The sequence below is a fragment of the Entelurus aequoreus genome, linkage group LG06 (assembly GCF_033978785.1).
Source record: "Entelurus aequoreus isolate RoL-2023_Sb linkage group LG06, RoL_Eaeq_v1.1, whole genome shotgun sequence".
Lineage (NCBI taxonomy): Eukaryota > Metazoa > Chordata > Actinopteri > Syngnathiformes > Syngnathidae > Entelurus > Entelurus aequoreus.
Window position 1 is genome coordinate 15619003 of NC_084736.1, and position 13211 is coordinate 15632213.

Genomic DNA, 13211 nt, shown 5'->3' on the forward strand with positions numbered 1-13211 from the left:
TGTTCAATATTCAATGCAAAACTTGTTTAGGTCCCTATTAAAAGGTTAATTTGTTCAATTTTGCCCCGCGGCTTTGGTCAGTTTTAAATTTTGTCCCACTCTGTGTTTGAGTTTGACACCCCTGAGCTAGAGAATGAACAGTGCTTACTCCGCATGTCAGTTTCAACATCTCCGTTTGGTGCCACACGCCCACACCATCAAAATGCCGAGGCAAACATTTCCAGATCAACACCGTATGAAAAAAATAGTGATTTTTTTATTAGTGATTTCCTTCTCTCCATGAAAGTTTTAAAGTAGCATATATTAATGCAGTATGAAGAAGAATGTTTTAATGTAGACACATAGAATCATCCTATTGCTGTGATTATATGCATCAAGTGTTCATTCAAGGCTAAGGCAAAATATCAAGAGATATATATCGTGTATCGCGATATGGCCTTAAAATATTGCTATATTAAAAAAAGGCCATATTGCCCAGCCCTACGCCAGTATGCTGTTTTTTTTCAATAAAATACTGGAAAGGATAGAAATGTAGTTTGTCTCTTTTATCTGATTATTAATCTATGTAATAATCGACAGATTAATCGATTATCAAATTAGTTGTTAGTGGCAGCCCTACCCCAGCCCTATGTCGTTGTATCCCATCGTGCTGAGGTTTTTCTTGCCCTGATATGGGATCGTAGCAGAGGATGTCGTTGTGGCTTGTAACAGCCCTTTGAGACACTCGTGATTCAGGGCTATATTAAATAAACTTTAAAGGTCTACTGAAACCCACTACTACCGACCACGCAGTCTGATAGTTTATATATCAATGATGAAATCTTAACACCGCAACACATGCCAATACGGCCGGGTTAGATTAGTAAAGTGCAATTTTAAATTTCCAGTGAAATATCCTGCTGAAAACGTCTCGGTACGATGATGTTTGCGCGTGACGTCACGGATTGTGCGGACATATTGGGACACCATTGTGGCCAGCTATTAAGTCGTCTGTTTTCATCGCAAAATTCCTCAGTATTCTGGACATCTGTGTTGGTGAATCTTTTGCAATTTGTTTAATGAACAATGAAGACAGCAAAGAAGAAAGCTGTAGGTGGGAAGCGGTGTATTAGCGGCTGGCTGCAGCAACACAACCAGGAGGACTTTGAGTTGGATAGCAGACGCGCTACTGTGAGTACGCAGCTTTGGCTTCCAAACATTTGATCGCTTGCCCGTACGTGCGTGCCGCTATGTGCATGTCACGTACGTAACTTTGGGGAAATATATGTGCTGTATGAACTTTACGGAGGTGAACGGTACTTTGGGCTGTGGGATTGAGTGTGTTGTGCGGGTGTTTGATTTGTATTGGTGGGTTATATGGATGGGAGGGGGGAGGTGTTTGTTATGTGGATTAATTTGTGGCATATCAAATATAAGCCTGGTTGTGTTGTGGCTAATAGAGTATATATATGTCTTGTGTTTATTTACTGTTTTAGTAATTCCCAGCTGAATATCAGGTCCCACCCGCCTCTCCCAGCATCTTCCCTATTTGAATCGCTTCCACTGCCCTCTAATCCTTCACTCTCACTTTCCTCATCCACAAATCTTTCATCCTCGCTCAAATTAATGGGGTAATCGTCGCTTTCTCGGTCCGAATTGCTCTCGTTGCTGCTGGCCATGATTGTAAACAATGTGCAGATGTGAGGCGCTCCACAACCTGTGACGTCACGCTACTTCCGGTATAGGCAAGGCTTTTTTGTCAGCGACCAAAAGTTGCAAACTTTATTGTCGATGTTCTCTACTAAATCCTTTCAGCAAAAATATGGCAATATCGCGAAATGATCAAGTATGACACATAGAATGGACCTGCTATCCCCGTTTAAATAAGAACATTTCATTTCAGTAGGCCTTTAATTGATTGATTGACTTACCGTTGAAAAGGGCAGAGTTCACCACACTTCCACCAACAGCCAGGGCCAGCCCCAGCTTACCAATGGACTCGAATAACTTCGCCATTGTGAGACTCTAATTGACTATGGGAGAAGAAGAAAAAAAAGATATGAGTTGAATTTGGGTGTAAATGTAGTCAAGTCAAGGCGTCATGAAGTGCTGACTTAGCCTGCAAGCTACTAGCAAGTACAAGAAACACACATTTGCCGTGAAATTGAGAACAGAAACACTCTTCTTAACACTATTAACCACTTTAACCCGACAAAATAATATCAGGAAAAAATATATTTACTAACTATTTACCTAAAAAGCACACGTGATGAACGACACTTCTAATGAGCGTCCAAAAGCTACATAACACACACGATGCTACTTTAACTGCGTACAACACATGAAAAACAAAGTAAGTATTTTAATGCATTTTTTAAATCGTTATATAGTTTAAAAACGTGCCATAATTTACCTGCGTTTAATTCCGACGTCCGTGACCTCCACCGGACAAAACGTGCAGCATATGAAGCTTATCTCCAACACTGCGCCTGCGCAGAGGGTGAGGCAACGTCGTGTTCTTCTTCTACGGTCTTCTTTACTTCCGGTTGACTACGGCGTTTCATGTGGGTGACTTCCGGCCGATAGTAAGCAAACTCATTTGCCTTTTTTGCCAGTAAGTAAATATTGACAAAGTAATAATACAAAAAAGAAGGTTAAACTTAGAGTAAATTGTGTTTATTTTGTCCCGTCCGTCAATATATGTTATTTTTGGAGCGTACAAACACGAGCCACTTCCTTGTACTCAGTGTTAATGCTGGAATGTTAAAAATAAGCAACTCAAGTATTAAGAGTGACTTAATTGGTTGATATTAATTGTTAACAGGTGTTAGTCTTAGCTAGCTAATTTTTCAATTAAATTAACATAATTTTGATTGGCACTACATTGGCTTGTGTGAACGCGAGTGTGAATGTTGTCTATCGGTGTTGGAAACTTAAAATGAACGTATTATTTTTTTACATACCCGACTTTGATGTTGGTCAGGATTATCTACTTGTGTAAAACGTTTATTGTTTAGTTTATAAAGTAGGCTTACCTTAAAATAAACCTTAACAGGGGGGTAGGAAAAAACTGCCAATGGAAGAACAGCGCCCCGTCCTGGCTGCAAAGAGGCTCATGAGACGATACACAAATTCAGACGCAGTGCAGAATTAATATAAATCGTTACAAGTGTTAATAAATACATATTAATGGGGTCAAATATATCGTAAATGTTCTGGCTTTTTAAATACGTTAATTATTCATCTGGCAAGGCGGTGTTTACTATTCTACGCTTCATTCATTGCATCAGTCGGTCTTACGACAATGAGTGCACTCGGGCGCCCTCTGGCGGATTAAGAAAGCTAAATCACAGTTTAACTTTTCCGTCGAATGACCTGGAGATTGAAGTCTCTCTTTAAAACGTTTAACAAATATTCCACTGCGAAGCCTATGTAAGGTAATCGGTTTTGATCTCAAAGTTTTATATAATAAGACGACCCAAAATGATTTGTTTTGAGGCACTGAGACTGTTGTCTTGTCTCACTTCCTGCATTTCATTGTGTAAACCAGGGATTGATTGATTGAGACTTTTATTGGTAGATTGCACAGTACAGTACATATTCAATACAATTGACCACTGAATGGTAACACCCGAATACGTTTTTCAACTTGTTTAAGTAGGGGTCCACGTTAATCATACTTGCCAACCTTGAGACCACCGATATCGGGAGGTGGGGGGGCGGCGTTGTCGGGGGTGGGGGGCGTGGGTGGTGCGGGGGGGGGGGGGGGGGTTAAGGGCGTGGTTAAGAGGAGAGTTTATTTACGGCTAGAATTCACCAACTCAAGTATTTCATATATATATATGTATGAAATACTTGACTTTCAGTGAATTCTACCTATATATATATATATATATATATATATATATATATATATATATATATATATATATATATATATATATATATATATATATATATTTATTTATTTATTTTATTATACATATAAATAAAATAAATACTTGAACTTCAGTGTTCTGGAGGCTATCCAGTAGATGGCAGCATTGTCCTGTTTAACTTCTCCGTTCATGAATGAGTATATCATTTCGGCCACCGTGTTCAATGGAGAAGTCTGTTCTACAAAATGTAGAGGCAACATACATACCCCTTCCCCTTCGAACTGTCCTGGATGAACTGAAATTCTTGTTTCCATTCGTTTTGGAACTTGCAAGCGTATTTCTTCATCTTGCTCGTCGACGGCGTCACCATGTCTGTAACTTTCTCGTTCTTCTGCTTCGTCTCCTTGTTGTGTGCGCAGTTGTGCACTCTACTCTCTAAAAGCCGTAGATGTTATGACGTCATTGGGCAGGCAAGCTGTTTATATTGTGGGAAAGCGGACGTGAGAACAGTCTGTCCCCACTCAGGTCCGCATTGAGCTGGAGGGGGCGTGGCCTCCAGCTCCGGCTGAATACCGGGAGTTTGTCGGGAGAAAATTTTTGCCGGGAGGTTATCGGGAGAGGCGCTGAATACCGGGAGTCTCCCGCTAAAAACGGGAGGGTTGGCAAGTATGACGTTAATCAATTCATGTGTGTCAAACGTACGGCCCGCGGGCCGGATGACCCGCAAACAGATTTTAGCCGGCCCGCAGGATGAGTTTGATAAGTATAAAAATGAGCTGAAATTTATGAATGAAAGAAACTGCTCTTGTATGCTGAAATAATTTGTATATTGTTCTAACTTTATGTGTGATTAATGAAATGAGTCAAAATTTACAAGTTTTGTTGTAGATTATGCTACGTGTACAGCATAAACAATATGATGAGTACATCAGTTGAAGAAAATGGGTAAATTACATTAATAACATCCTTTAATTTGATTTTGATATTTATTCCATATTCTGCCAGATTAAAAATGAACACCAATTGAAGCATTTTAAAACTCTGCCAGACTCAATTCCACCTATTCGACCGATGAATATTATCACAACGACAAATAGACTACTATTGACCGCAACATGTAAGTGTAAAAAAAAACAACCCACTATGATTTTTATGTTTTCAGATTGAGCTTGTTCTATTTTTGAACATAGAAAACAATCCTATATTATCTTTATTTTTAAGTTATCATGCCATGATTTTATTTGCTTTATTCATATGTGTATGTATTCATAATAATTACCTTAATTTCCGGACTATAAGCCGCACCTGACTATAAGCCGCACCAGCTAAATTTAGGGGAAAATACAGATTGCTCCATATATAAGCCGCACCCGACTATAAGCCGCAGGGTTTTGATGTGTAATTACCGTAGTATATAGGGGTTCCTGCTACCACGGAGGGGATTGTCGGGACAGAGATGACTGTTTGGGAACGCAAAGCGTCCCATTTATTAACAATAAATCTTTCAATCATTCAATCAAACTTTCACATCTTTGACATGGCGAACAGCATTCGTGCAGAGTACAAATAATACAACGGTGCAAAGTAATACAAAGTGCTCGCCTGTACGTTATCAAAATAACCAGCCTACCGGTATATGAAATGTCAGTCTTTAATCATTGTGTCATCGTCTTCCTCCTGTGTACTAAAACCACCGAAATCCTCTTCGTCGGTGTCGGAGAAGAACAGGCCGTATATAAGCCGCACCCTTGTATAAGCCGCAGGGACCAGAACGAGGGGAAAAAGTAGCGGCTTATAGTCCGGAAATTACGGTAATAGACAGTTTCTGCGTTGTGTATGACACATTTTTTTTTTTTATTTTTTATCGGTGGCCACAACATTAGGTACACCATCAAAATAAGATCTGTATCAGAAATATGAATTAAAAATGTCCTTGCCGTGATTGTAAAGGTTTGTGTTGTCCCCCAGCAGATGGCAGAGGACAGCAGGACAGTGAGGGTGAGCGGCCTGCCCACGGACATCGACCAAGAGCGGCTGATAGACAAACTATCAGTCCACTTCCTGCGGTCCAGCAATGGAGGAGGGGAAATAGACACTGTCGCCATTAGCGAGAATAAGCCCGACTGCGCCCTGGTCCACTTTGAAGACAGCACAGGTCAGTGTGTGACAGTAAAACGCCTCCCGGTAGAGTATAGCAACGTCAAAACACTGGAAATTGGTGATATGGTGTTTTAGTGTAGCTCCCTCTGCTGGATGGGGTTGGTCACTGTCTTACAAATTTCCGGCTTTAGACTTACTTTAACTTTAAAGGCCTACTGAAATGAATTTTTTTTATTTAAACGGGGATAGCAGATCTATTCTATGTGTCATACTTGATCATTTCGCGATATTGCCATATTTTTGCTGAAAGGATTTAGTATAGAACAACGACGATAAAGATCGCAACTTTTGGTATCTGATAAAAAAAGGCTTGCCCCTACCGGAAGTAGCGTGACGTAGTCAATTGAACATATACGCAAAGTTCCCTATTGTTTACAATGATGGCCGCATGAAGTGAGAGAGATTCGGACCGAGAAAGCGACGATTTCCCCATTAATTTGAGCGAGGATGAAAGATTTGTGGATGAGTAAAGTGCAAGTGAAGGACTAGTGGGGAGTTGAAGCTATTCAGATAGGGAAGATGCTGTGAGAGCCGGGGGTGACCTGATATTCAGCTGGGAATGACTACAACAGTAAATAAACACAAGACATATATATACTCTATTAGCCACAACACAACCAGGCTTATATTTAATATGCCACAAATTAATCCTGCATAAAAACACCTACGTGTTTGTTATGCTAGCTCCTAGCTCCTCTGCTAGCTCCTAGCTCCATAGAACACGCCAATACAATTCAAACACCTGATCAACACACACAATCACTCAGCCCAAAAGACAGTTCACCTAACCCAAGGTTCATAAAGCTTATATATTTTTAAAAAGTTACGTACGTGACGCGCACATACGGTCAAGCTATCAAATGTTTAGCAGCCAAGGCTGCATACTCACGGTACCTGGTATTCAGCTGGGAATGACTAAAACAGTAAATAAACACAAGACATATATTTACTCTATTAGCCACAACACAACCAGGCTTATATTTAATATGACACAAATTAATCCTGCATAAAAACACCTATGTCTTTGTTATGCTAACTCCTAGCTCCTATGCTAGCTCCTAGCTCCATAGAACACGCCAATACAATTCAAACACCTGATCAACACACACAATCACTCAGCCCAAAAGACCGTTCACCTAACCCAAGGTTCATAAAGCTTATATATTTTTAAAAAGTTACGTACATACGCAAAAAAAAAGTTGCGCACATACGGTCAAGCGATCAAATGTTTAGAAGCCAAAGCTGCATACTCACGGTAGCACGTCTGCGTCTTTGTCATCCAAATCAAAGTAATCCTGGTAAGAGTCTGTGTTGTCCCAGTTCTCTACAGGCGTCTGCGTATCGAAGTCAAAAGTCCTCCTGGTTAGAGTCTCTGTTATCCGAGTTCTTCCATCTTGACTGCATCTTTCGGGAATGTAAACAAAGACGCGCCGGCTGTGTACTGTTGTTGCTGACTTCGTTCGAAAAATACGTCCGTTTCGCACCGACAACTTTCTTCTTTGCTTGCTCAGCTTCTTTCTCCATAATGCAATGAACATAATTGCAACAGATTCACGAACACAGATGTCCAGAATACTGTGGAATTATGAAATGAAAACAGAGCTTTTTTGTATTGTATTCAATGGGGAAGGCATACCTCTGTTCCCCGGGCTACGTCACGCGCATACGTCATCCTCAGAGGCGTTTCGAACCGGAAGTTTAGCGGCAAATTTAAAATGTCACTTTATAAGTTAACCCGGCCGTATTGGCATGTGTTATAATGTTAAGATTTCATCATTGATATATAAACTATCAGACTGCGTGGTCGGTAGTAGTGGGTTTCAGTAGGCCTTTAATGATCCACAAGGGAAATTGTTCTGTTGTTTAACAGCAGAAAGTCAAAATACCTCAATTGTACATGCACCTATGTTCGGATCCTCACCAAAACGTCTTCTTGCAACACTTCTACGAAGGTGTATCAGTGCTCTAAGATCACGCGGGCCCTCCGTGATCTGTGGGTGGGGACCTGGTTTAGTGTGAAGAAGCGCGCACTACACTGAGAAGCTTCTCAGCTAACGAACCCTCTGCATTTTGGAATTTTGAATCACACTAGTATTTAATTGGATGCATGTTTTGTTCTAAAACGAACTCATGGGGAATAAATTGTTCAATCATTTACTGTATTTTTTTTTTTAGAGCAAACAACAAATGTACCATAAAATGAATTGACATATCACTAACATGCAGCACTTTTTTAAATTTAATTTAATTTTTTTTTTTTTGTATCTTATTTTTTATTCATCTATACATATTAGTGCGCCATATGTAGTTTTTATTACTAATTGTTTGTCTTTCATTGCGTTTGACTAAAAACCTGCACTGCAACAACGTAATTTCCCCATTGTGAGATAAATCCTATTTTTTCTTATCAGTGACGGAGCAGAAGGAGGCTTGGACTATTTTCGCTGTAAAAATGTTGTTCATTAATTGCTATTTTAGGATAGGATAGGATAGACTTGCAGATACAAAGTCCACAAAAAAAAAGATAAAGACATGAAAACAAGAGGGAAACATCAAAGAACACATAGGTTTAAAATACATTACATGAAAGAACATAACTTACATTGAAAGAGCAAAGAGCTGATGCATCTAGTTGCCACTTCAGCGGCACCATTTTTACTTACAGCTACAAAAGTAAAACACAACGAACAACCAAATATGCTGTGCGTAGGCCCTGTTATCTGTGGGAGGCCTCATTTGCGTGAAGAAGCACATGTCAAATGAAAATGAATGCATGCCAGAGCCTCCTCCTGCTCTGTCACTGATAGGAAAATAATGGAACATTTCCTGTGTTAGTGTTGCAGTTGTAAGCAGAACTACTGGGTTCAGCTTGGCATGTGTCAGAATGATATGTCAATTCATGTTTTGAATTGAATTTTGTACACATTTTTTTTTACTGATTTATTTATCATTAATTTTTTAGTACAAAACATGCATCAAATTCAATTTTAGTTTGATTAAAAAAAATATAAAAATAATTGTACATGTTACAAATGGGAAAAAAATGACATTTTATAATGAGGGGCTCAAAATGAAATGTTGCTTAGGGTCCCAATTTAAGAATTTAAAAAAAATGAATGAAGTTGTGATTAAAGTCAAAATATTTTTTTAATTCAAACATTATTTTTATGAGAATATTCGAATATTACAAAAATACATTAAAAAAAAAATACTGTAATGGTAATAAAAAAAATCATATTATTCAAACAATGTTACAAATGTGTTCTTGTAAAATGACAATTTTTAAAAATCATAATTGTATAATTTTTTTCAGTAGTCGTCTACATGCCCAAACTGCATTTGTTGTTGGTTTTTAATCAACAACCTCATTAAGTTTGGATGATAATATTCCCCTGAGCCTCATCTGTGATGAAGCAGCTTTCTTCACAGCTGCAATATGTCGTCGAATTGTCTATAAAATATATTTATCTTCATGTAACGTTGCATTCTTCTAGTATAAAGAACACATTTTGTATTTACTGATGCTGTTCTGTTGTTGTTGTTGTCTTTCTGTCTTTACCCCCTCTTGTCCTCACAAGTTCCCCCTTTGTTTTCCTTTTTTTCCGTTCACATTTGCAAAGCATCAGAAAGCGGTTTTGTAATAGATTAGTGATTCTCAAACTGTAGTACGTGAGCTCCTTCTAGTGGTACTCCAAATACATGAACCTGGGGATAGGTTGATTGGCAACACTAAAAATTGGCCCTAGTGTTATGTTAAAGTTAAAGTACCAGTGATTGTCACACACACATTAGGTGTGGGGAAATTATTCTCTGCATTTGACCCATCACCCTTGATCACCCCCTGGGAGGTGAGGGGAGCAGTGGGTGTGAATGTGAGTGTGAATGTTGTCTGTCTATCTGTGTTGGCCCTGTGATGAGGTGGCGACTTGTCCAGGGTGTACCCCGCCTTCCGCCCGATTGCAGCTGAGATAGGCTCCAGCACCCCCCGTGATCCCAAAAAGGGACAAGCGGTAGAAAATGGATGGATGGAAAGAATCAATCAATCAAAGTTTATTTACATAGCTCTTAATCACAAGTGTCTCAAAGGGCTGCACAAGCCACAATCAAGCCATATATCTTCTTCCCCTTATCCGAGATCCGGTCGCGGGGCAGCAGCCTAAGCAGAAAAACCCAGACTTCCCACTCCCCAGCCACTTCGGCCAGCTCCTCCCGGGGGATCCCGAGGTGTTCCCAGGCCAGCCGTGTCCTGGGTCTTCCCTATGGCCTCCTACCGTTCGGACGTACCCTAAACACCTCCCCAAGGAGGCATCCTGACCAGATGCATGAACAGCCTCATCTGGCTCCTCTCGATGTGGAGGAGCAGCGGCTTTACTTTGAGCTCTTCCCAAATGACAGAGCTTCTCACTCTCTCTCTTTAAGGGAGAGCCCCGCCACCTGACGGAGGAAACTCATTTCGGCCGCTTGTACCCGTGATCTTGTCCTTTCGGTCATAAAACACAGCTCATGACCATAGGTGAGGATGGGAACGAAGATCGACTGGTAAATTGAGAGTTTTGCCTTCCAGCTCAACTCCTTCTTTATCACAACAGATCGATACAGTGTCCGCATTACTGAAGACACCGCACCGATTCGCCTGTCGATCTCACGATCCACTCTTCTCTCACTCGTGAACAAGACTCCGAGGTACTTGAACTCCTCCACTTGGGGCAAGATCTCCTCGCCAACCCGGAGATGGCACTCCACCCTTTTCCGGGCGAGAACCATGTACTCGGACTTGGAGATGCTGATTCTCATCCAAGTCGCTTCACACTCTGCTGCGAACCGATCCAGTGAGAGCTGAAGATCCTGGCCAGATAAAGCCATCAGGACCACATCATCTGCAAAAAGCAGAGCCATAATCTTTCAGCCACCAAACCGAATCCCCTTAACGCCCTGACTGCGCCTACAAATTCTGTCCATAAAAGTTATGAACAGAATTGGTGACAAAGGGCAGCCCTGGTGGAGTCCAACCCTCACTGGAAACGGATCTGACTCACTGCCCAATGCGAACCCAGCTCTGACACCAGGTACAGGGAGCGGACCGCCACAATCAAACATTACAATACTTCATACTCTCTGAGCACTCCCCACAGCACTTCCTAAGGGACATGGTCGAATGCTTTCTCCAAGTCCACTGGTTGGGCAAACTCCTACATACCCTCAAGGACCCAGCCGAGAGTGTAGAGCTGGTCCACAGTTCCACGACCAGGACGAAAACCACAATGCTCCTCCTGAATCTGAGGTTCGACTATCTGGTGTAGCTTTCTCTCCAGTACACCTGAATAGACCTTACCGGGAAGGCTGAGGAATGTGATCCCACGATAGTTGGAACACACTCTCCGGTTCCCTTTCTTTAAGAGAGGAACCACCACCCCGGTCTGCCAATCCAGAGGTACTGCCCCTAATGTTCACGCAATGCTGCAGAGTCTTGTCAACGAAGACAGCCCCACATCATCCAGAGCCTTAAGGAACTCTGGGCGTATCTCATCCACCCCCGGACACAATGTCCAGCGCCTCCCTCGTGACATGTTCAAAGTTCTTCCGGAGGTGGGAATTGAAACTCTCTCTGACGGGAGACTCTGCTTGACGTTCCGAGCAGACCCTCACAATGCGTTTCGGCCTGCCAGGTCTATCCGGCATCCTCCTCCACCACTGCACATATGGACACCCTTATGTTTGAACATGGTGTTTGTTATAGACAATCTTTGACGAGCACAAAAGTCCAATAGCAAAACACCACTGGGGTTCAGATCCGTGCGGCTGTTTCTCCCAATCATGCTTCTCCACGTTTCACTGTCGTTGCCAATGTGAGCGTTGAAGTCACCCAGCAGAATAAGAGAATCCCCTGAGGAAGCCCTCTCCAGTACTCCCTCGAGGGAATCTAAAAGGACGGGTAATCTGAGTCGCTGTTTGGTGCATAAGCACAAACAACAGTCAAGACCCGTACCACTCACCCAAAGGCGGAGGGTACTGGGTTAAACTCCAACATACAGGCTTAGAGCCGGGGGGCACCAAGAATTGCCACCCCAGCCCGTCGCCTCTCACTGCTGGCAACTCCATAGAAGAGGAAAGTCCAGCCCCTCTCGAGAGGTCTGGTTCCAGAGCCCTTGCTGTGCATTGATGTGAGTCCGCCTATACCCCGTCGGAACTTCTCCACCTTGCGCACCAGCTCAGGCTTCTTCCCCCCCCCAGCGAGGTGACGTTCCACGTCTCAAAAGCTAGCTTCTGTAGCCTAAGATCAGAGCGCCAAAGGCCCTACCATTGGCCCACGGCCCATTTCACACTGCACCCGACCTCTATGCCCCCTTCTATGAGCGGTGAGTCCAATGGAGGGTGGACTCACGTTGCCTCGTCATCGAGCCCCACCAGAGAATGGCCCTGGTGACTCGCATCCGGGCAAGGGAAATCTGGGTCCTTGATACGGTCTATGCATGGAGGTCTTCGAGCTGCTCTTTGTCTGTGCCCTCACCGAGGACCTGTTTGTCTTGGGAGACCTACCAGGTGGCATAGAAGCCCCTGGACAACATAGCTCCTAGGATCATTGGGACACGCAAACTCCTCTACCACGCCAAAGAATCACTTAATCACTTAAATATCTAAACGCAGTGTTACTTTTCAAGCTGTGTGTAGTGTTACAGTGGCCAAAAAATTTAATATATTTGTTAAATAATACCTTTGCCTGGTTTTTAATGATTATTAAGGCCATGTAATGTTGTTAATTATGGTGGTACTTGGCGAGCCAAGGGTTTTCTGAGGTAGTGTTTGGTGTAAAAAGTTTGAGAACTACTGTGGTGGATGATAGTTCACACTAAGGGGAAGTGTGCGAGTGTGTGTGTGCGTGTGTGGGGTGGTGAGCGGTGGAAGTACTCAAATAGATGTCACTGATTGTCTCCCAGTGGCACAGAGAGTTATTCAACACGGCCAACACATACTGAAAGTGGATGGGAAGGAGTACAAGCTCTCTGTCAGCAAGTATCGACCCAGGCTGCATCCTGACAAGGTGCCTTTTGAAGCTGCATGCTTATTAATAGTATTTTTGTATTTTTTTACATTTACTATTGTTGTTACAGTGCTGTTGAAGTGAATTGCATCATCCTAAAATAATAGCACCTATAATATATATATATATATATATATATATATATATATATATAT

At 41.9% G+C, this 13211-nt stretch overlaps 2 protein-coding genes across 2 annotated transcripts in view; one reads left to right on the forward strand and one right to left on the reverse strand.

The window, feature by feature from the left end:
- Positions 1 to 2560, reverse strand: part of phb (prohibitin) — a 19170-nt gene extending 16610 nt beyond the window's left edge. The window contains exons 1-2 of the mRNA XM_062050070.1: positions 2393 to 2560; positions 1911 to 2012 (exon numbers count right to left, since the gene is read on the reverse strand). Of these exons, the coding sequence (XP_061906054.1) occupies positions 1911 to 1995 (85 nt within the window). The 5' untranslated portion in view covers positions 1996 to 2012; positions 2393 to 2560. The remainder of the gene's footprint in view (positions 1 to 1910; positions 2013 to 2392) is intronic.
- si:busm1-163l24.3 (serine-rich adhesin for platelets) overlaps positions 2484 to 13211 on the forward strand; it is an 18316-nt gene continuing 7588 nt past the window's right edge. Inside the window, exons 1-3 of the mRNA XM_062050068.1 lie at positions 2484 to 2564; positions 5826 to 6012; positions 12953 to 13056. Of these exons, the coding sequence (XP_061906052.1) occupies positions 5829 to 6012; positions 12953 to 13056 (288 nt within the window). The 5' untranslated portion in view covers positions 2484 to 2564; positions 5826 to 5828. The remainder of the gene's footprint in view (positions 2565 to 5825; positions 6013 to 12952; positions 13057 to 13211) is intronic.